This window comes from Perognathus longimembris, chromosome 3 (genome assembly GCF_023159225.1).
Source record: "Perognathus longimembris pacificus isolate PPM17 chromosome 3, ASM2315922v1, whole genome shotgun sequence".
NCBI lineage: Eukaryota > Metazoa > Chordata > Mammalia > Rodentia > Heteromyidae > Perognathus > Perognathus longimembris.
The window spans coordinates 86,851,584-86,874,720 of record NC_063163.1 but is presented as its reverse complement, the minus strand read 5'-3'; the positions used below and the strand labels follow the sequence as shown (position 1 = coordinate 86,874,720).

Below are 23,137 nucleotides of genomic sequence, written 5' to 3'. Positions count from 1 at the left end.
GAAACACTGTACACAAGAAAGACAAGAAGAAGCACCAGGCCAACAAGGTTGGGTGGGAGGGCAGTGGCAATAGTAGGAGACAGCCAGGCCAAAGCAGGTGGCCCATGCATGGGGCAGGCCAGTGCCAAGTGAGGCCAAGGCCACCGGCGAGCGGCATGATTCCTGGAAACTAGATGCTGTGGGGCGTTACCAAGAGGCAACCCTGGCTGTGGCTCAGCCAGGGTCCAGGAGAAGCCTGGGAAGAGGTGCTGCCTGCTCTGGATGCACAAACGCAGTTGCTGTAATCCGGGCAGGCAAAGGGAAGGTGCTTATCTCCGCTGGGGCTGGCGGTCCTCCTTCACTGCCTCCACACACAGGGGCAGAATGGAGGAAAAGGAACCAGTTTCTGGGCACCAAAGCAATTCAAACCAGACCAACTGGCACTTTATGCAAAACAATGGTGGCATTGTCAGGAGATTGCAACAGCCCAACAAGAGCCAGTTAAAAACCTGTCTTCCCCTCCTCATTCTTACCCCCAGTCCTGTGACTGAAACATCATGTTGAAAACATGGAAAAGCAATCATGCACATATACTAGCATCGGCTCACCCACGTGATACAGGAGAGGGTCAGCCAGCTCACCACACATCGCCCCAGGGCCAGCATATGTAATATGATCAGGACATCGCAGGACCCCTGACTCTGGAGCATATATGTGTCTCACTCACTGATAAATTCCTATGATCCCAGCCAAGTGAGAACAAAGGATGAAATATCAAGGTTTCCACAGTGCTGCTGCATGAAGTTCTGGAAACAAAGGAGAAAAATTGGGATGACTTCCGCATCTCTACAGGTCCCAAGAGCTGCTTCCCTAGAGTCTGCTAGTTTTGGAAACAGAACTAGTGGCTGGGGAAAGAGCAGCCCAGTATTTCTATTTCACATCACACCCTGCCCTGCTCACTTTCTCCCAACGGTACCAGTTGGGACAGTCAAACTTGACCTCCACAACACATCCAGAGCTCACTGGAGCCAGCCAGGAGCACAAAAACAAAGATAAGCAAACAGACTTATCAGTGAGAAAAGCAGCTGGCTACACACAGACAGGGCCTGTTCCTCAGTAATCAACAGGTCTCTGGTAGCTGCTCTGAGAAAGAAGACCTGGAAGAATCAGTGCACAGCACAGGTAAACTTGACCTGCTCTTAGGTACCATACACAGACAGCATCGAGGACAAGCCAGAATGCAGCTGACAGACAGCTGGTGTCTTTGCTCTTGTGAGAGTATGCTTCCAGCTGAGCGTTGCCATCTGCAAAGGCTTATGGTGAGGGAAAAGCTTGGATTCCAAAGAGCAGGGCGTGTGAAGATGCAGCTCAGTGATACAGCATTTGTTTAACATTGATTAAGCCTTGGGTTTGACCCCAGCATCACAATCAAAATAACTATGTACTCAAAATTAAGTGCTACAGTGAGGAATCCAACTGACAGGGAGCCGGGCTGAATGAGAGCAGGGGGACTGGGAGCCCAGCCCACTAGGCCCTTGAGGAGGAACAAGTATGCAGCCAGTGAACAGACACCTGAGCCGGCATCTCCACACAGGGAGGCCAAACATAACTGACGTGCTGGGGTCTTTGATTACTAGCCCCTCTGTCCACAGTGCAGGTGATAGGTCAGAAAGGCCTACAGGTAAGCAAGTTCACAGGGAAGGCTCAGTCAGTGGACTCCACTCATGTTTCAGCCTGGAGTCAGCTCGTCCTTCCCAGGATTGAGTAACTCACTGGTGTGTGCATCCACAGGCTGCCACTGTCACGAGTGATGTGAGCAACTGCACTCTTCAAAAAGCTCTTGCTTTGTCTGTTTCTAGAACAATGAGGCTAAGGAACAGCATTTACAACCAATGTCACTGTTATTACTGCCTTAGAGGTTGGTCAACCAGCAGGGCAGGGCAGGGTCATGAAGGCTTCTGCGGGCAGCTGCCAACCATCCACTCTGTCCACACTCCCTAGCCAGCTATAGGGATGATGTGAAAATACAGAAAGCTTCAACTAAGCAGCCAAGGGCAGAAAACAAGGCCACTGTGTACCAGCCAAGCACCATACCCGCATGTGCATCTGTTCCATATTGTGGCCAAGTGTAACAAGGTGAGGGCACCTAATAGGTCAGAAAATAAATACAAGGTGCGGCCTCTTTTCCAAGACCTTCAGTGTTCTCAGGGTAAGAAACCTTGTCAGGCAGAGGGGCATTTCAGAGAAAGGGATGAACCTGCAGTTCAGTAACAAGCATGAACAGAAGTACCTGAGAGGTTACAAAAAAAGAAATAATAATGCCTCTATACACTATGAAATATCACTCAGCCACTAAAACCATAGCAGATGAATATTTTGAGATTTGCAAAGATGTTCACAATCTCTTGCCACTAGGCCATATCCCCAGCCCTTCACAATCTCTTAACTGGAAAAAAATATATTCTCACAATGCCAAAAAATTAAAAACATGATAGGAAAAGATAAATACTAGGGAAATGACACAGATTACTTCTGGGTGTTGTAACTTTTGTTTTTTTCTTTTGCTTTACATACATTTTCTAATTTGGGGGGCTGGGATGTAGCTCAGTGGCAAAGTACTTGCTTAGCAAGTGCAATGTCCTGGGCTGGATCCCCAGTGCCAAAAAGAGAACAGACAGCTAGATGTTGATGGTTCACGCCTGTAATTCTAGCTACTCAGGAGGCTGAGATCTGGAGATTATGTTTAAAGCCAGCCTGGGCAGGAAAGCTGGTGAGACTATCTCCAACTAACTACAAAAAAAAAAAAAGTGGAAAGTGAAGCTGTGGCTCAAGCGGTAGAGTAAGTACTAACCTTGAGGAAAATAAGCTTCCCAGGACTGGCACGAAAAATAAAGTTAAACTTTCTAATTTTCTTTATATGAAAACAGAACTGCAGTTTAAAGGAAAAGTTTAATTATTTTTAAGTTAAATAAAAAGTATAGACATAAAGGAAAATAATGAGGGCTGGGGATATGGCCTAGTGGCAAGAGTGCTTGCCTTGTATACATGAGGCCCTGGGTTCACTTCCCCATGCACCACATAAACAGAAAATGGCCAGAAGTGGCGCTGTGGCTCAAGTAGCAGAGTGCTAGCCTTGAGCAAAAAGAAGCCAGGGACAGTGCTCAGGCCCTGAGTCCAAGCCCCAGGACTGGCCAAAAATAAATAAATAAATAAGGAAAATGATGAGTAAAATCTGTGGAAGGCCACTCCACAGTAAGGCTCTAAACTCAGAAAAAGAACCTGCTTTCTATACAAGTGGCCTCTTTAGAGTTAGTGCCTCCAGTAAAAAAATTCTACTCTGTCCTGGTACAGAAGTAATGGCTCTGATGCACCATAAAGCTAAAAGGAGAAAAAGAGCAAGCAGAAAAAGAGAAAGAGAACTGGGAAGCCTTCTTAAGTCCCATGAGGAGGCTGCACAGTGTGTGTGGGTATGCAGGGCACTGAATGGGCACACTCATCACTTCCTACACCATCACACACACACAGATGTGTAAGGGAATAAAAGCATGCAGGTTAGAAACTTTAAACAAGAGGCCTATTTAGTAAACTTAAAAGTTACACACACACACGGGCTGGGAATATGGCCTAGTGGCAAGAGTGCTTGCCTCATATACATGAAGCCCTGGGTTAGATTCTCCAGCACCACATATCTAGAAAACGGCCAGAAGTGGCGCTGTGGCTCAAGTGGCAGAGTGCTAGCCTTGAGCAAAAAGAAGCCAGGGACAGTGCTCAGGCCCTGAGTCCAAGCCCCAGGAATGGCCAAAAAAAAAAAAAAAGTTACACACACACACACACACACACACACACACACACACACACACACAGAGGCAGAGCTGTGTAAGGTAATAAAAGCATACAGGTTGGAAACTTTAAACAAGAGGCTTACACAGTAAAACCTAAAAGTTATAATTTTGTTTCAGCTATCAAGTCAATTGCTTGAAATCCTGAGCAAGTCTTGTCCCTTTTCTCCACCCTAGAACTACCCTCTGAGATCAGCCCTACTGTAGCCAAGTGTGGGGAAGTTGAGAGGTAACAATTCAAGAAGGAAAGTAAGGCTACAATTAACCTAGAGTCCAAGAACTTCACCGAATGGAGCGTGAACCTGCCACTGGCAGGACAGAACTGCCTGGAATCATGGCTCTGTACGTCACAACTCAGAGGCCTGCCTCTGTCTATCTCTGGAGTTTGGAATCACAAGATTACAGTCTTCAAACAGAGCAGGAACAAAAAGGTACACAGAGCAGTGAGTAAGCACCTAAAAAAAAAAACTGTCCTTGAAAGAGTATAAATGCCCAAGAAGCACTGTACTTATAACCTGACATGAAATGGTAACCGCTTTGTACAACTCCTTCAAATAAACATGAAACACCTATCCTTGTGCCAAAGTTGATCTGCAGCAACAGCATACCATCTTTAAGACTAATAAATTCATCCCCCAGAACATTTCCTATGTGAACTCTGACCTTAAAATATAAGCCGAGGGGCCGGGAATGTGGCTTAGTGGTAGAGTGCTTACCTAGCATGCATGAGGCCTGGGTTCAACTTGATACCACATAATCAAAAAACAAATAAAATGAATTTAAAAAGGGGCTAGGAATGTGGCTTAGCAGTAGAGTGCCTGCCTAGCATGTTTGAAGCCCTGGGTTCGACTCCTCAGCACCACATAAACAGAAAAGGCTAGAAGTGGCACTGTGGCTCAAATGGTAGAGTACTAACTAGCCTTGAACAAAAAGAAGCCAGGTATAGTGCTCAGGCCCTGAGTTCAAGCCCCAGGACTGGCAAAAAAATTATAAGCTGAGCCAAAATTATTTATTTATTGTTGGTCATGGGGCTCGAATTCAGGGACTGAGCACTGTGATTTGGTCAAGGCTAGCCCTCTACCACTTTAAGCCACAGCTCCACTTCTGGTTTTCTGGTATTTAACTGGAGAAGAGTTTCCTTCCTGGGCTGGCTTTGAACTGTGATCTTCAGATCCCAGCCTCCTAAATAGGTAGGATTTCAAATGTGAGCCACCAGCCCTGGCTTGAACCAAAATTTAAAAGTAAGTTCATAAACAGGCATGGTAGTTCACACCTGTAATCCCAGCTACTCTGGAGGCAAAGATCAGGAAGATCACAGTTTGAGACCAGTCAGGGCAAAAAGCAAGATTCCCATCTCCATCAATAAGCTCGTCACTATGATACATGCTCGGAATACTAGCTACCCAGGAGGCTGTAGGGTAGATTAGTTATCTGAGGACAGGCATAAGCAAAAAATTGATACCCTACCTGAAAAAATAAAGCTAAAAAGGTCTGTGGACATGGTAGAAAGCCTGCCTAATAAGAGTAGGGCCCTGAGTTCAAACCCAAATACTGCCGCCACCACCACCACCACCACCCCGAAAAAAAGAAAAGAAAAAAAAAAAGAGCTTGGCACTGGTAGCTCACATCTAGAATCCTGGCTACTCAGGAGGTTGAGATCTGAGGTTTGCTGCTCACATCCAGCTCAAATCCAGCCTGGTCGGCAAAGTATGAGATTCTTATCTCCAACCACCAGAAAACCGAAAGTGGCATGTGTCTCAAAGTAGTAGAGTGCTAGCCTTGAGCAAAAGAGCTTTGGGGCAGTTACCTTGGCCCTGAGTTCAAGCCCCACAAAAAAAAAAAAAAAGTTCACATAAAAATCTAGATTTCTGGGGCTGGGAATGTGGCTTTGTGGTAGAGTGCTTGCCTAGCATGCATGAAGTACTGAGTTCGATTCCTCAATGCCACATAAACAGAAAAAGCTGCAAGTGGAGCTGTGGCTCAAGAGGTAGAATGCTAGCCTTGAGCAAAAAGATCAGTGACAGTGCCCAGGCCCTGAGTTCAAGACCCAGGACTGGAAAGAAAAAGAATCCAGATTTCCGGGGCCAAGATACTTTAGCCCAGTGGTAGAATGTTTGTGTGTGGCATGTATGAGGCCCGAATTCAAACCGAGCCTCCTGCAAAAACTGGGTCTCAAAGAGCTAAAAATCAACACTGAACAGATTTGTATGCCCTCAGAAGCTCTAGGAGAGAATGCTTGTCCTCCCCCTCCCAGTCCCTTTAGACCCCACATTCCTAAGCTCAAGACCCGTCCTCTATCTTCACAATGAGACCTTTTCCTGCTGTACCCTCCTGGTCTCTTCCAATTGTCTCCTCTATTTAAGGACCCTCGGGATTACACTGGCCACACACAGATAATCCAGATAATCTTCTGTTATAAAGCCTGCTCATCAGCAAACTTAATTCCATCTGCACCTGTAATTCCATACAGCCATGTAACATAACACAACATAGCCACAGATTCCTTGTGCTGGATCTTCTTTGAGGAGGCTGTTAACTTGTTCTACCCCACCAGTCCAGGGATACCACAATGCAAATTTCACCCAATAAAGGCTTATCCTAGCTGGGCACCAGTGCTTCATGCCTGTAATCCTAGCTACTCAGGAGGCTGAGATCTCTAGATCAAGGTCTGAAGCCAGCCCAGGCATGAAAATGAGTGAGGCTTTTTTTTCCGATAAACTACTCAGAACAAGCAAGAAAAGTGGCACTTTGGCTCGTGGTAGAGGGATAGCCTTGAGCACAAAGAGGCTCAGGGACAGTGCCCAGGCCTTGAGTTCAAGTCCCAGGACCAGCAGAAAGAAAGATAGAAAAAAAAAAAAAAGGCTTATCCTGTTCCACTCTACAGTAACATCCCCCAAGGCACCTGTCTACAGAAGCTGTCTTTGCAGAGTTGAACAAAGACAAGGTTACAGTAACACTGGCTTGCGGGTCCCAAAGCAAACTTCTCCCAAGACAACATTTCTCCATCACACACACACTGTGTGTGTGTGTGCGCGCGCACAGAGAACATCAGGCTGCATAGGGATGTCAACGGGAAACCATATAGAGGCATGGCTAGAGGCCTGGGGCATTCCTTCACGTGAGGAAGCCTCCTATCTTAAGGCCCTCAGGGGCTCAGGACTTCCGCATGAATGGGGAAGAGCAGCACAGGGAAGGCTAGGGAGTAGCCTAGACACTCACTCCCTGACCCTGGGTGCCTTGGATGCCTCGAGTAGCATGGGATTGGCATCTTCACCTCCTCTCTCCAGATTTGCAGAGCACATGAAGGAAGAGCCTCTTCAGCTCAGAGACTTTTTCCTCGGACAAGTTGCCTAACCTTTCAGCGACAGAGCAAAGCTCAAAAGAGTGTTCAACCTCCTCCCACCCACAGGGTCACTGTGGGCATCGCTCAAGATCACAGAAAGAATCTGAAATCTAATGGCATTCAGTTAGTGTGAATCCTCTCTTTAATCTCTCCACTCAGACCCTCTTCCCTGTTCTAGCAACCCTTGCCCTGCATGGACTGGCTATTCACCTGTCTGCCTCTGTATAAAATGGAAATTTGATCTTGGACCACTGAAGGGAAAGAGGTTAAAGGAGCAAGGGCTTCCTGCAGAAGAGAGCCCATGACTTTGACAGCCAGCATGAAGAAGCTGGGAAGAACACTGAACTTAACTTCCATAGACACTCCTGAAAGCCATGCACACAACCCCAGGACTGTCGTCAGCCCTGGCTCACCATCACAGCCCTGACTAACTGTTCTGTAACTGTGGGTGCTAGTCCCCACCCCTGGCTTGTGAGCTCCTTGAGAGACTGTTCTCATCTCTAGCCAGCAGTTCCCACCTCAGTGCACACCCTTTAACAGCATGCAATCTAACGTTTAAAAACCAAAGGCAACTGGAGAAGAAAAACCGGCTTATCACTGGTATAAAAGAGTAAAACTAATTTAGTCATCTGTGTGAATGGCTTCCATTACCATACACAGTGCCTGCCTTACCTCCAGTCTTAACTCGGGGGTAGCCTCTCACCCAGGGCACTCACATGAGAGTTACATCCCCCAAGTAGTACAGTAACACAAACCTACCATCAGAGTACCCAGGAAGCCAAGGCAGGAAGAACAGAAGTTCAGGGACAGCCTGGCTACATTTTCCAGAAAACTACTGCTTGTCAGTAAATACCTACAATGACCATCTCCTCCTCTCTGAAACATTTACACCAAGGCTCTCTGACAAGAAGCTCAAAAAAGGTAGAGAAGTAAAAGCGAAACCAACCACACAAAGCTGCACACTAGGCCGTTCACGGCCCCGTGGGGGACGCACGCGTGAGAGGGCAAGAGCCGTGAACTGCCCTAAAGTGCACGGCTCCACTGTGGGGTCACAGGCATGAACCCAGTCAAACCAAGAATGCTACTGTTTAGTGTCAAGACAGGCATTTAAAAGCAACACTAAAGACCCAGTCAGACATTATTTTCTTCAATTTATAGATCAAAAACTTAGGCGCCTAATGAATACCAAGGTTTGTTGTTGTTGATTTGTTCTGTTTTGCTTTGGTTTTTCTTGAGATGTAGTCTCCCTATGTAGCTCAGGCTAACCTTTAACTTGAGATTCCTCCCACCTCAGTCTCCTCAGCACTGTGGTTTCAAGCTTACACCACCATGCCCTGCTGTGTATGTGCATGCATGCATGTGCCCATAGTAGAGCTTGAACTCACACTCTTGTGGGGCTTTGTTTTCATAACAGTCATGCTACACCACACCTTCAGTCCAGCTTTTTTTTCTGGTTAATTAGAGATGGAGTCTCTGGGACTTTTCTGCTGGAGCTGGCCTCAAATAATGATCCTTGGGTCTCAGCCTCCTGAGTAGCTAGGATTATAGGTGAGTCATAGTCTATGCCCTGCTTACAACAGCAGTTGAATGAGGATGTTTAAGTCTACTCTGCTACAGTCAGCCTGGTAAATCTCTTGCCTATTATTTACCAGATACTGATGTTTTCAATAAATCTCCATCCCTTGGGACCCTTCTGTGGGTGGACTTATAAGCTTTCCATCCATTAATCCTCATTTCAACCCTGCAGGGAAGTTTTATCCACTCCATTCTCGAGGAACAGGCAATTGAGAAAGGCAAGCCGCAGACTGTCAGTCTGGTCATCTTCCTCCTGATGTCATGGACCACCTGGGATTTTGGGGGGGGGATACGCAAGCTCTTCTCCTTCCAGGTGTCCTAAATACTGAATATAGGCTTTAAAGCCCAATTGAGATTACAAGAAGTGGCACTGGCTCAAGTGGATGAGCACTAGCCTTGAGCAAAAGAAGCTCAGGGACAGTGCCTGGGCCCATAATGAAAGCCCCAGGAGCAGCAAAAAAAACCCACAAAATTTACATTTCACTTTTTCAAATGCAGCAATGATACTCACTGGATACTTGAAAATGAACTACACAACTTGTGGGTGGGAAAGGCAGGGGAAAACTGGGAAAGAACGAGTGAGGGAAGGAGTGACATTTTCTTAAAAGAAATGTTCCACCTGGCTTAAGTAACTGTAACCCCTTTGTACATTACCTTTATAATAACAATAAATAATTTAAAAAAAAAAAAAACTACAGGGCTGGGGATATGGCCTAGTGGCAAGAGTGCCTGCCTCAGATACACGAGGCCCTAGGTTCGATTCCCCAGCACCACATATACGGAAAAACGGCCAGAAGCGGCGCTGTGGCTCAAGTGGCAGAGTGCTAGCCTTGAGCGGGAAGAAGCCAGGGACAGTGCTCGGGCCCTGAGTCCAAGGCCCAGGACTGGCGCAAAAAAAAAAAAAAAAAAAACTACAGGTCTGGGAATGTGGCTTAGTGGTAGAGTAGCCTAGCATGCATGAAACCCTGGGTCCGATTCCTCAGTACTACAAAAACAGAAAAAGTTGGAAGTAGTGCTGTGGCTCAAGTGGTAGAGCACTAGCCTAGAGCACAGAGAGGCTAATGGACAGTGCCCCAGGCCCTGAGTTCAAACCCCAGGGCTGGCAAAAAAAAAAAAAAAAAAAAAAGATTACAGCAATCACAAAGCTACTTAGCATTATAGAATGGAAAGGATACAAATTTTAAACAGTCTCAAGGAAACTGGCATCCCATCTCACAGTTCCATACTTGGCAGGCCACTGAGCACACTCACACAGTCCCAGTCCCCAAACACTCTGTGGCTCCATCAAAGTCTATCCTGGTCAGACTGGTCAGGAGTCAAAGCCTTCAACATTCTGGAACAGATTGTGCTCAAGATCCTTAAACCACTTCTCAGGACTGGTTAAAAAAAACACAGCAAACCAACTTCCCCTACACTTGGTTCCTCTCGAAAGAGCTGTTGAACCTCATCTGGAAACAGCTGGGAGGCAGCAGTTAACAGGAAGCCAAACCAAATGAAAAAAAACAAAAACAAAACAAAACAAAAAACAAAGTGTGCCCAGAGGAGAGGCCAGGGGCAGACAGGCAGCTGAAGTCAGAAAGGACCTAGGCCAGAAACCATCACACAGAAGAGAGGGGGTGGGTGTTCCTCCTCTCAACCCAAGCAGAAGAAACCTGGACATGCAGAGCTGAAGTTTGGAACAGAATAACTCAGCTGTCCCCTGTCCTCCTGGCCCCTGCAGACCCTACCTCTCTGAAAGGCAGGTGGTGGTGACACAAGAACTGAGGTTAGAAACCAACTCACACCTGTAATCCTAGTTACTCAGGAGGCTGAGATCTGAGGATCACGATTCAAATCAGCCCAGGCAGGAAAGTTGGTGAGACTCTTGTCTCCAATGAACCACCGGAAAACTGGAAGTGGTGCAGTGGCTCAAAGTGTGCTAGACTCGAGGAAAAAAAAAAAAAGAGCTCAAGGGACAGTGCCCAGGCCCAGAGTTTAAGCCCCATGACCAACAAAAAGAAAAGAAACTCAGGGAAGGCCTCTCACAGAGACAAAGAGCATTTTTATGAGACCTTTCTAGCAGATCTCACCTGGAGGCCTGAAATTTTCTGGTGCTATTTAATAAGTCTTTAGGTTATCCAAGCCAAGGGCAAAGGTGAGACTAGCTTGTTCTTCCTTTTGCAGAGCTTAGAGATGGAAACCTTTCTAGCCTATACTTCCTATGAGTTAAGCACCATTCTCTCTCTCCCTGATGTGTACAATTTATATTAAAATAAAAAAGAGGATTACGTTTTCTTAGTACATTCCTGTCTTTCACCTCTGGTTTTGTTTGAAAAGGCTCTCTCAAAGCACAGCTTATGCAGCATTCTAGTTGGGTTTAATTCCACTGGAAGTGCTCAAGATTTGAGACTGGAGGGTGCAGAGAGCTATAACCTCAGTGTCATTTGTTTTAAGAGCAGAGGAACAGTTCTACAGGCTCACTGCCAGCTCAAACTGGCAAGACCTGAGAATCACAGCAGACTAGCCAACACGCCACGTAAGGGTGAGAGGAGGAAGAGCTGTGCTACTGGCACATAAGTCATTAGGGAACCCTTCACAAAGAAAACAAGGGTGAAAGGTGTGTTTCAGGAACATAACATAGGGTAATTTATCATTTCTTCCAGAGTGGAAAAAGCCATCCAGAGTCAAGTATCTAGTATTTTAACTATAGGCAAATGCATAATAAACCCAGGGTCTTTAACACACTAGGCAAATAGGCATGTTCTCTACCACATAGTTTCTGTGCTCTTCCAGGAAACTTTTCCTGTGCTGTCTGCAGAGCAGAGCTGAGGCAGGCAGCCAGGACCAGTGCAGTTTCTAATGCAAAAAGGTCCAACTCTGCAAGGAGCCCATCCCAAGCTCCAGCTAGGCTGGGCTGCTCAGGCCACTGCAGTGAATCCAAAGTTCTGTGGGTGAGGAAGAAAAGTCACCTGAATCAAATTTCTAATAGACACACATGGGGGAGAGTGGGTGTTAACCCTCTGAGGACCAGATATTTCTATGACTTAGCATAAAGGGATCTTTGCCCAGGGCAAGTCCACAAGAAAGGATGGTATCTAAGATGTCAGACACTGACATCTGCCTCATATAAGGTTTCAGGGCTGACCAGAAACTCCTCCAACTTGCCAGGAAAATAGACTGCACCTCAAAAGGCTGTGACCTCAGACAGACATCTTCCTAGGAGAACCTAGAACCTAGAATTTTTAAAAAACTCTTTCTCCTGATGTGGGGACAATTTAGGAAAAGTAGTTAACAGGCACTTGAACAAAGCTCTTTACCTCTCTCATTCCATCCCCACAATACTGCTTCCATTCCATTCCTCCACAATACTGTCAACCCCTCCCAGGCTCCAAGATGTCACTGGATCGTTAAAATAGTGGAGCCAGGGCCCTCAGACATACAGGACAGGTGGTCTTCACCGCTCCAGGCAATCGCCAGCAACACACAAAGCATTTAGGGGGGAAAGGGTCCAGCGAGCTGGGTCTACACCCCCTTACGGGTCGTCCCAGATGCCTGGCCCCCGGACATTGAAAGGGAGGGCCTGGAGGGAGGGAACGCGAAGCCGGAAGAACCCAAGCAGGGCTGACCAGGGAAGAAAGAGGCTAGGACGGCATAAGCTCTAGATACGTTTGGGGGACCCTACACCCCTAAATCCTTCCCCAAAGGGACGCACGGGGCCAGAGTGAAGCCCCGGGCTCGGGCGGCGGCTGGCTGTGCCCGAGGCCGGCCGGGTGGCGGGGGTCCCGGCCGGGGCCCTACCTGTAGGCCAGGGTCATGCACTCGAAGAGCTTGGTGAGCGAGGCGTCGATGGACAGGTGGCAGGAGCTGGTCTTGCCGAAGCTGTAGGTCTGGCACGTTTGCTTGTTGACCGTGTCGAAATCGTAGCCCTTCTTGGGCGGGTGCTCCCGGTGCGGCGACGACACCATGAAGTGGCCGCTGTGGATTATCTGCTGGCGGCGCGGAGGCTCTTCGCGGCCCAGCCCGGCCCGGGGCAGCAGCGGCGCGGCGCTCGCGTGGGCCCGGGCCGAGGGGGCCGCGCCGGAGGCGGGCGGCGGGGACGGCTCGTCGGTGTCCGAGTCGTCATCGTCCTCGGGCACCCGAGGCTTGAGTAACACCGAGCGGACGCGGCTGCGGGGCCGGCGAGGGGAGCACATGAAGACGTCGGCGGCCATGAGGAGAACCCGACCCGGGGCATCCCCCGGGACCCAGCGCGACGCAGCCAAGCGAAGCCGACAGAAGCCGGCCCGGCCCGGCCCTCGCGCGGACTGTCCGCGAGCGCGCGGCGGGGCGGGGCGGGGCCGGAGGGGGCGGGCGCCCGGGGACGTCACCGGGCGCCTGGGCCAATCGCACGCCCGCGCCGACCTCTTAAAGTCGCAGGGGAACCTTTCCTTAAGTAGGCGGACAAAAAAAAAAAAAAAAAAAAAGAACCGAGGCCACGCCTCCGTCCCGGCTTTCTCTCTCTCCCCCATTCCCTACCCGCAGGCAAGGGCGTGGCGAACCCCCACAGGCCACGCCCCTTGTCCGTGCTTGAGAAGGGGTCCCCGCCCCTTGTCCCGCCTGGCTCCGCCCCCGCCCTGGGAGAGCGGCCCTGAGGCTCTGCCTAGGGCCTGGCCGGCCGGATTGGTGCCCCCAGGCCTGTGGAGGTGAGGAGAGAGGGAGAAGGGAGGTAGGGGTGTGGATGGAGTGAGAGTGGGGAGGTAAAGGGGTGGGGGTGTGGGGCTCCTCCTTCCCAAGCTGGCTTTCTCCTGCTGGGCCCTGAAGCTGAGCGTTCTGAACTCCCTGATTTTCTTTTTCGTGCTGGTGCTGGGGTTTGAACTCCGGGCCTGGGAGTGGTACCTGAGCTCTTTCGCTCTAGGCTGGTGCCCTAGCACTTCGAGCCACAGCTCCACTTCTGGCTTTCTGGTGGTTTGTTGGAAGACAAGAGTCTCTTAGAATTTCCTGCCAGGGCTGGCTTCGAACCGTGATCCTCAAGTAGCTGGGATTACAGTCATGAGCCACCAGCGCCCGGCTCCTTTCTGATTTTATAGAGCTTTAAGGTTACCGTCCCCATTTTATTGATGCAAAGAATGGATGGTTGAAACCCGAAGAGTGGGGCTTTTCCTGAGGCTCCGCTGGGATCTGGAACATCCCGGGGTGGGGTGGGGGCCGGTGAAGGCTCTTTCCTGGGTTTCCTGGCTGTCAAATCCAGGCCAGAGAGAAAAGGAAGGAGACAAGGAAATTATATTATTTTTTTAATCAGTCAGTCTGGGGAATTGGAACCCGGAAGCAACTAACAAAGCAGTTAAGCTTCCCTATATGTAAATGCTAAATTTCAAGGTCTGGTTGACCCAAACGGGCCAACTATCCAAAAGTGACCTCTCCTTTGAAAGAAGGAAAATCCTGACAACTCTATAATTGGGTAGAGATGGTATGGTGAGAAGCATAGCTGAGAAAAGGAAACTCTGAAGTTCTCCTAACCCTGCATTTAAGAATAAGTTAATACCCATCTTGGCTACCAGAACCATTGCCTAGGGATTGAGGGCTGCCAGACAACAAAACCAAGCACATTCACACAGCTCAGAAAGAACGAAAGCAAGCAGAGCACTGAAGCTCACATCTATAATCCTAGCTGCTCAGGAGGCTGAAATCTGAGGATCCTGGTTTGAAGCCATCCCTAATAGGAAAGTAAATGACATTCATCTCCAATTACATAAACAGACACACACACACACACACAAAATAAATATCTGTAGCTATTTTGTTTGTTTGTTTGCCAGTTATGGGGCTTGAACCCAGGGCCTGGGCACTATCCCTCAGCTTCTTTTACTCAAGGCTAGCACTCTACCACTTGAGCTCCACTTCTGGCTTTTTCTGTTTATGCAGTAATGAGGAATTGAACCCAGGGATTCATACACGCTAGGCAAGCACTCCGCTGTAGCTATTTTTAAATGTCAGCTAAAGCATTAGCAGGAACCTGTAGTCCCAGGTACTGGTGAACATGAGTTGAGGGAAGATCAAGCCCTAGTACCAGCATAAAATAAACAGGAAGATAAGCATGGTGGCACATACCTGTAAACCTACCACTGGGAAGGCTAAATTAGGAGGATGGTAATTTCTAGGCCAGCCTGGACTATATAACAAAAGAGAAAGAAGGAAGAGGAGGAGGAAAAAGAAAGACAGAAAGAAGGAAAGAAAGAAAGAAAGGGAGGGAGAGAGAGCAAGAAAGAAAAAAAGAGAAACAGAAAGAGAAAGAAAGAGGGAGGGAGAGAAGGAGGAAGAGAGGAGAAGTACAAGGGTTTTGGATTCAGTCCCTGCAAGGAAAAATAAAAAGATTATCCTAAGGACATACAAGTGATTGAAGAAATATCATTAGTATCAATAAAGCTGCTATAGCCCCCAGTATAATGAAACACTACATCAAATGTTGTAAATCTATTATTTATTGATAAAATGCCTTGGACATAGAACTGAGTGGAGGAAAAAATTGCCCCTCCTTCTACACCATGAAGTACAAGGAATCAAACCCAGGGCCCCCTGCATGCTAGGCAGTCTCAAAACCATTCAGCTACACCTCCCAAGCCCAAATATCTCTTATCTGCATGTCTACTACAGGCCAGCAGTGGGCTCTGCTGGGCTTCCTCACTCACTGACAGGCCCAGGCTGACCAAGCAGCTCCTATCTCAAAAGGTGCCTACAGGAAGTGAGGGAGGAAAGTCAGTGATTCAATGGTCATGGATCAACTGGTCTTTTCCAGAACCAGAAGTGACATGTCGGTCCTCACATCTCTCTAGCCAGAAAGAATCACGTGGCCCAACCCAGTCAGACAGGAGTCAGAAAGCACAATCTAGTCATGTGACTGGAAAATCCAGGGTTGGAAATCTTTGGTGAATGGCACTGAAGACTCTATGTCAAAGTCTCCCATCACATCAATGTGGTGAATAACTGGTAGCTCACATCTGTAATCTCAGATACTCAGGAGGCTGAGATTGAAGGATCCACGCTTGAAGCCCTTATAGGGCAAAGCCAAAAGACCACTTAACAAGCAAAACATTGAAAGTGGAGATGTGGCTCAAGTGATAGAGCACCAGCCTAGAAAGAAAAGTGAAATGAGAAGCCTTGTGTTCTAGCCCATTCTGTGTCCTTGAGCCAAATAGGGTACGAGGATTTTTTATTTATTTTTTTTGCCAGTCCTGGGGCTTGAACTCAGGGCCTGACCACTGTCCTTGGCTTCTTTTTGCTCAAGGCTAGCACTCTGCCACTTGACCCACAGCACCACTTGTGGCCATTTTCTATATATGTGGTGCTGGGGAATGGAACCCAGGGCTTCATGTATACAAGGCAAGCACTCCTGCCACTAGGCCATATTCCCAGCCCTAGGATTTCTTTTCTTTTATTATTCAAGCTTTTTATTCTCCTAGAGGCAGTAAATGGCTACTTCACTTTTTTGTTGTTGTTTTATTTTTGTTTTTGCTTAACTTCCTTTTTTGTTTGGTTTGGCTTTTTTGTTTGAGACCTAGTCTTGTTAAGTTACTCTCAGGCCAATTTCAAATTTGAAGTCCTATTATCTCAGCATTGTACCACCAAGCCTCATTTCTTCTCTGATTCAGTTTAGTGTAGTGAGGATATAACAATTAAATTACATTTCTCTCCTCTTTGGGTGGAGGGGCCCTACTGCAATTTGAACTCAGGCCTCATGCTTGCTAGGCAGGAGCTCTGTCATTTGAGTTATGCCTCCAGCCATTTTTTTTTTTTTTTTGGCCAGTCCTGGGCCTTGGACTCAGGGCCCGAGCACCGTCCCTGGCTTCTTCCCCCTCAAGGCTAGCACTCTGCCACTTGAGCCACAGCGCCGCTTCTGGCCGTTTTTTGTATATGTGGTGCTGGGGAATAGAACCTAGAGCCTCGTGTATCTGAGGCAGGCACTCTTGCCACTAGGCCATATCCCCAGCCCTCCAGCCATTTTTTAAACACTTGTTATTTTTAGATAAGGTCTCACTTTTTGCCCAGGGGTACACCTGAACAGCAATCTGTCTTATTTCAGGCTTCCCATTGTAGCTGGAGTGACAGGTGTAGGTGCTACCTGTCCACTGTATTTCAAGTCATCACTACATTACTTATATTACAATGTAAATACATGTTTAGAATTGTTCTATTTTAATATTCTTTCCTTCCTTCCTCCCTCCCTCCCTTCCTTTTTAAAAAAAATTATTTATTTATTTATTTGCTGGTCATGGGGCTTGAACTCAGGGCCTGGGCGCTGTCCCTGAGTTTTTTTGCACAAAGCTAGTGCTCTACCAGTTGAGCCATAGCTCCGCTTCCAGTTTTCTGATGATTAATTGGAGATAAGAGTCTCATGAACTTTCCTGCCCAGGCTGGCTTTGAACCATGATCCTCAGATCTCAGCCTCCTGAGTAGCTAGGATTACAGGTGTGAGCCACTAGCTTTCGGTTAGTTTTTTGTCTCTGACTTCACTTAAAACAAGGTTTACCAGAACTTTAAACCTTGTCTTAACAATTTTTTTCTTACAAGATTTTCTTATTTTCTGAGTATTCCTGTCTTGTTAAAGAACAGCCTGTTCTTTACTTTGTTTCATTTTATGGCATTTTATTTTATTTCATTTCACATTATTTCACTATTTTATTTCGTCTTATTTTATTTTATATTGTTTCATTTTTCATTTCTTTTTTTTTTTTTTTTTTTTTTTTTTGGCCAATCCTGGGGCTTGGACTCAGGGCCTGAACACTGTCCCTGGCTTCTTTTTGCTCAAGGCTAGCACTCTGCCACTTGAGCCACAGCACCACTTCTGGCCGTTTTCTGTATATGTGGTGCTGGGGAATCGAACCCAGGGCCTCATGTATATGAGGCAAGCGCTCTTGCCACTAGGCCATATCCCCAGCCCACAGCCTGTTCTTGTTTCATGGATGCAATGTTGTCTCTTCTCTCAGAGTAATATTTTTCATTTATAACAAGTTATCTTTTGCTTTTTTTTTCTTTTCCTTTATAGATTTTTTTATTTTTCTGGTGCCAATATTGGGATTTGAACTCAGAGCCTGAGTGCTGTTCCTGAGCTTTTATGCCCAAGGCTGGGGCTCTACTCCTTGAGCCACAGTTTCACTTTCAGCTTTTTGCTGATTAATTGGAAACAAGTCTCGGGCTGGCTCTGAATAACAATCTTCTCTCAGAGTAGAGTTCAAAGATTTACACACATTTGTTATCACACCACACCCAGCTCAGGATTTTCTTGAACTATGAGAACAACTGACAAGCCTAGGACCTAATTTCCCCAGAGTAGCAGGTGGGGCTCAGGAGCAGGTACCCCAGGGGACAAAGCTCGGTGGCCTTCCACAGCCCCCACCCCTCCCTGTCACCCCAGGCTGATTTTATTTCCCTTACTGTCCCGGGTTGCTGTAGGTGTTTGAATTTGAAATCCCTGCTAAGCCTCATGATTAGCTGTGTGCCTGGCAGTGGAACAAGTTGGTGCAAAGTCTTCCTCCTGTGGCTACGGGAAGAGGTGAAATGGCACAAGATGGCAAGAAGGAAGGCGCTCTGGGGACAAATCTCTCACAACTTAGAATAATTAAACTCCCTTCCTAGGGTTGTTGTGAGGATTGAGGTGAGATAGATGTAAATGGCTTTCAACCGAGTAGGTGCCCCTCAGGTTTACTAGGGTTCATTTTATTTGTCCTGTTTTATTAAGGTATAACACAGAGAGGCCTTTCTTTTTAATGTACAGTTCCAGGGATTTTTTTTTTTTTTTTTTTGGCCAGTCCTGGGGCTTGGACTCAGGGCCTGAGCACTGTCCCTGGCTTCTTTTTACTCAAGGCTAGCACTCTGCTGCTTGAGCCACAGTGCCACTTCTGGCCATTTTCTGTATATGTGGTGCTGGGGAATCGAACCCAGGGCCTCATGTATACATGAGGCCAGCACTCTTGCCACTAGGTCATATCCCCAGCCCCAGTTCCAGGGATCTTGAGGAGTGTATCAAGTCATAATCCAGGTAGGGAATAATTCCAACACCACTCTCTGCCCCCATTCCTCCAGCCCTGGGTAGTCAGGCCCTCTCCCACCCAAGCCCTTGGCAGCAACCATTGACATCCCACATGCTCTTACTGCTTTTCCAGGGTGTCATATAAATAGAATTTTTCAAGGAGTAGGAGTGTAACCAATGAACATGTGACTAGCCAGGGCAGGCTCGGGGCGTGGCTCAAGAGGTAGAACACTTGCCTGGCAAGTTGGAGGCCAGAGTTCAATACCATCAAAAGAAAGAAATAAGTGAGACTGGGAATATGGCTTAACGGTAGAGTGACCACCTTGCATGCATGAAGCCCTGGGTTCGATTCCTCAGCACCACATAAACAGAAAAGGCTGTAAGTGGTGCTGTGGCTCAAGTAAAAAGGAAACCAGAGACAGTACTCAGACCCTGACTCCATCCCCACAAAAAAAAAAAGAAAGTGATCACCAAGACTGAGTTCACACCTGTTGTCTCAGATACTTAGGAGGCAAAAATCTAGAGGATCTTGATTAGAGGCCAACCTAGCCCTCCCCCCCTACAAAAAAAATAGAGCCCTCCATCTTAACAAACACGCTAATAAACAAGCTGGGTGTGGTGGGTTATGCCTGTATTCCCAGCTATGCAGGAGGGGTAAGAGGATCACAATGGATGGAAGGCTAATGATATCCAATATTTTTTCTGGGCCTATCTGCCCTGGACCCATTTTCTTGGATGTAGTAGTATTCATAAAATATTTAGCTAGGTTTTCTTTTTTGATGAGGAAGGATGCTTGCTTTTTTATTATAGCATTTATATATTTTGGTTACAGGTCTTTTATCAGAGGATTACCTGCCAGTTTTAGACTTACCTTTTCCTTCTCTTGCTTACAGCTTTTCTGCTTGCAGCTGGTGCTCTACCACTTCAGCCATGCCTCCACTCCCGCATTTTTCTGGTTAATTGGATATGGAGTCTTGAGAACTTTCCTGCCTGGACTGGCTTTGAATGGCAGTTCTCAGATCTCAGCCTCTTGAGTAGTGGGGACTACAGGCATGAGCCATGGGGTGCCGGGCTTGTTATTATGAAGATGATTGTTTTCCTCTGGATTCTTTGGGTTGAGGGGATGTTTTCACTTGGTAGTTGAGCCACCTGCCAGATGTGCCCTCAAACCTGACAGGGGAGGGGAGGGGCTCGTGCAGACAGAAGAGTTTGTTGCTGGCCTCTACCTCTTCTGTCTTCCTGAAATCTCCTGCCTAAAACAAACCATGAAGGGCAGGGGTGGCCATGCGGTCTGGCAACGTCCCTTTGAAAATAAACAAATGCAGAAACTGAAAGGCAGCAGCTACCTCTGGGGAGAAAGAGTTCAGGCCGGTGCATCCGCGACGCGTGGCTCAGCAGCCGGACTCAGGGAGGTCGGATACACAAAGCCAAACAGGATCTGATCACTTCAGAGGCCACCTCGGGCCACAGAGGCCCCCACACCTCCGCAGAGGGCACCTACTGCGGGCAGGGCTGCAAGAGTTCCCGGGGTGATCAGCACACACACACCCCACTCCCTCACCTCCCCCCCATGATAGTTAACACACATCTCATCTTCCATGGACAACCACAGGAAGTAGGCAGGCAGGGGCCCCCTGGAGGCACAAGTGGGTCAAGAAGTTGGCAAATGTGGGTTTGGGGGATTTTTCGGAGGTATCCTTTAAATTTTCTTTAAATTCGCCCACTTTAAACATACAGTTCAATGAGGTTTGTTTTTGAGACAGTATCTCACTATGTGGCCCAGGTTGGTCCATAACTCTTCTTGCCTTGGACTCCTAAATGCACAGAGATTGCAGGCCTATGCCCTGGCACCCAGCATAGCAAACATTTTGTCAAGGGCTGGATGAAAAAAGCTTTTCAACTTGGGGGCCAGAGTATCTGTTGCAATTACTCAGCTCTTCAGTACTATGGTAAACTTAGAGGTAATATGCAAATAAATGTATTTGACTGTGCTCCAACTCTATAAAAGCCCTGAGTGGGGTTGGAGTGTGTGTGTGTGTGTGTGTGTGTGTGTGTGTGTGTGTGTGTGCGCGCGCGTGTGCGCCGGTATTAGAGCTTAAACTCAGGGCCTCATACTCTCCCTTAGCTTCTTCACTCAAGGCTAGTACTCTACTACTTAAACCACACCTCCACTTTCAACATTTTGCTGGTTAAGTGGAGATAAGTCTCTCAGATTTATATGCTTCAGCTGGCTTTGAACCAGAATCCTCAGATTTCAGCTTCCTCAGTAGCTAGAATTATAAGTGTGATCCACTGACCTCTTTTTTTTTTTTAACATTTATTTATTTATGTATTTATTTATTTCCCCAGTCCTTGGGCTTGGACTCAGGACCTGAGCACTGTCCCTGGCTTCTTTTAGCTCAAGGCTAGCACTCTACCTCTTGAGCCACAGTGCCATTTCTGGGGCTTTTTTGTTTATGTGGTGCTGAGGAATAAAACGCACAGCTTCGTGCATGCTAGGCAAACACTCTATCACTAAGCCACATCCCCAGCCCTCCACTGACCTCTTTTGAATACCTATAGGAACTTTCTCCTGACCTCAGTCGCCATTCTGGGCCAGGAGGAGTTAAATACACTGATCACTGCCAGAGTTCTGAGTCTCCTGCCGACATTTCATGCAAAGTACAGTTATCTCCACTAAGAAAAGAAAGGGGCTGGGAATGTAGCTCAGTAGTAGAGTGCTTGCCTAGCATGCCTGAAGCCCTGGGTTCGATTCCTCAGTACCACATAAATGGAAAAACCCAGAAGTGGCGCTGTGGCGCAAGTGGTAGAGTGCTAGCCTTGAGGAAAAGAAGCTCAGGGACAGTGCTCAGGGCCTGAGTTCAAGCCCCAGGACTGACCAAAAAAAAAAAAAAAATAAAAGGAGAAAGCCACGAAACCCAGGCCACCCAGGCCATTTGTGGGTATCAGTATCCCAAGGGAGACAGGACCCACAGGCCTGGCCCTTGCCTCCAGGAGAGCCCCTGAGAGGGACTGAACAAGTGCTCCTCTGAGGCCCAGGGCCCTGGCGCTGCCTGTGAGGCTGTACTCTCTCGGTGTGCTGGTGCGTTGTCTCGTCCCCCCTGCGCCCCACCCCCACCCCAGGCTGTAGGGGCTGGAGATGGGAACAGCAGCACTGGGAGAAAAGCAAGAGCCAAGGGAGGGCTGAGGACACAGAGAACAGGAACACAACAGATCACTGCAGCTCTTCCTTACTGTTGAGCACGTGAGTCCTGTGATTTGTGTTTTGTCCAGCTGAACTTCCCATACCAGGAGCTGAAGGGGCTGAGCAACCAATTCTGGTAAAAACTCTGGATCATGCTGGAAGGGATTGGAGGGGGGGGGGCAGGGGAGAGAAGCAGGCAAAACAAAACAGACAGACCATTCTGGCCAATAGTGAGCCTTGGCCAGCCTTCCTAGAGCAATCTTGCTACCTCCTCCTGAGGAGCCTCACCAAGCCACAGCAGGGTTTTTGTCTGGAAGAGGAAGTGAGTGTTGAAGCAGAAAAAGGAAGAAAGGAAGGAAGGAAGGAGGGAGGGAGGGAGGGAAGAAAGGAGGGAGGGAAAACCTAGGCAGGAGGGAGGGCCCAGAACAGAATGGAAGGAAGATTCTGGTTTCAACCAGGGCTTGATGTTAGAAACACCACCCAAACAAGCCTGCAAACCACCATTGACTCCCCCCCGCCCCCCCCCCCAGCTCCCAGGCTTGCAGGTCAGAGCCTCCCAAATCACAGAAAGCAGTGGAGGAGCATCCCCACCAGAGAGCAGGCCTGGAGAGTGTGTGTGAGTGTGTAAGTGGAGGGTGGCTTCCCCGCCCCCCCCCCCCACCTTAGTCCTGGGCTTTGAACTCAGGGCTTCAGCACTGTCCCTGGCTTCTTTTTGCTCAAGGCTAGCACTCTACCACCTGAGCCACAGCACCACTTCTGACTTTTTTTTTTCTTCTATATATGTGGTGCTGAGGAATCAAACCCAGGGCTTCATGTATACCAGGCAAGCAATCTACCACTAGGCTATATTCCCAGCCCCCCGAGGGTGGCTTTTATCTAGCTATTTTTATTTTTTAAACTTTCTGCGTACAGGGGATGACCTCACACACGCAAGGCAAGCATCCTAATTACTGAGCTACACCCAGGATCCCAGGGACAGCTTTTAGACTGGGACCCTGGCTGGCCATGTAAGCTAGAGTTCCCTCATCTGCCCAAGGGTGAGCAACACCATGCCGCCAATCCCTCCAGAGCCTCAGTGGCTGACCTGGCACTGGACTGGTGCCTGCTGATGGCACACACCATGACAATCTCCTGGCAAGCAACCTGGATCTGCAGACACAGCTGTGCCGTGCTATGGCAGCTGGGAGGGGACCACCCCCCACCCCATTTCCTTATCATACTGTAAAGCTACAAAA

General features: G+C 48.0%; 1 protein-coding gene across 2 annotated transcripts in view; it reads right to left on the bottom strand.

The window, feature by feature from the left end:
* The window catches only part of LOC125349161 (MLX interacting protein), a 39,944-nt gene extending 26,908 nt beyond the window's left edge, over positions 1–13,036 (bottom strand). For both annotated transcript variants that reach the window (XM_048343011.1, XM_048343012.1), the window contains exon 1: positions 12,514–13,036. In XM_048343011.1, the coding sequence (XP_048198968.1) occupies positions 12,514–12,926 (413 nt within the window). In that variant the 5' untranslated portion in view covers positions 12,927–13,036. The remainder of the gene's footprint in view (positions 1–12,513) is intronic.
* Between the last annotated feature and the right edge of the window lie 10,101 nt (positions 13,037–23,137).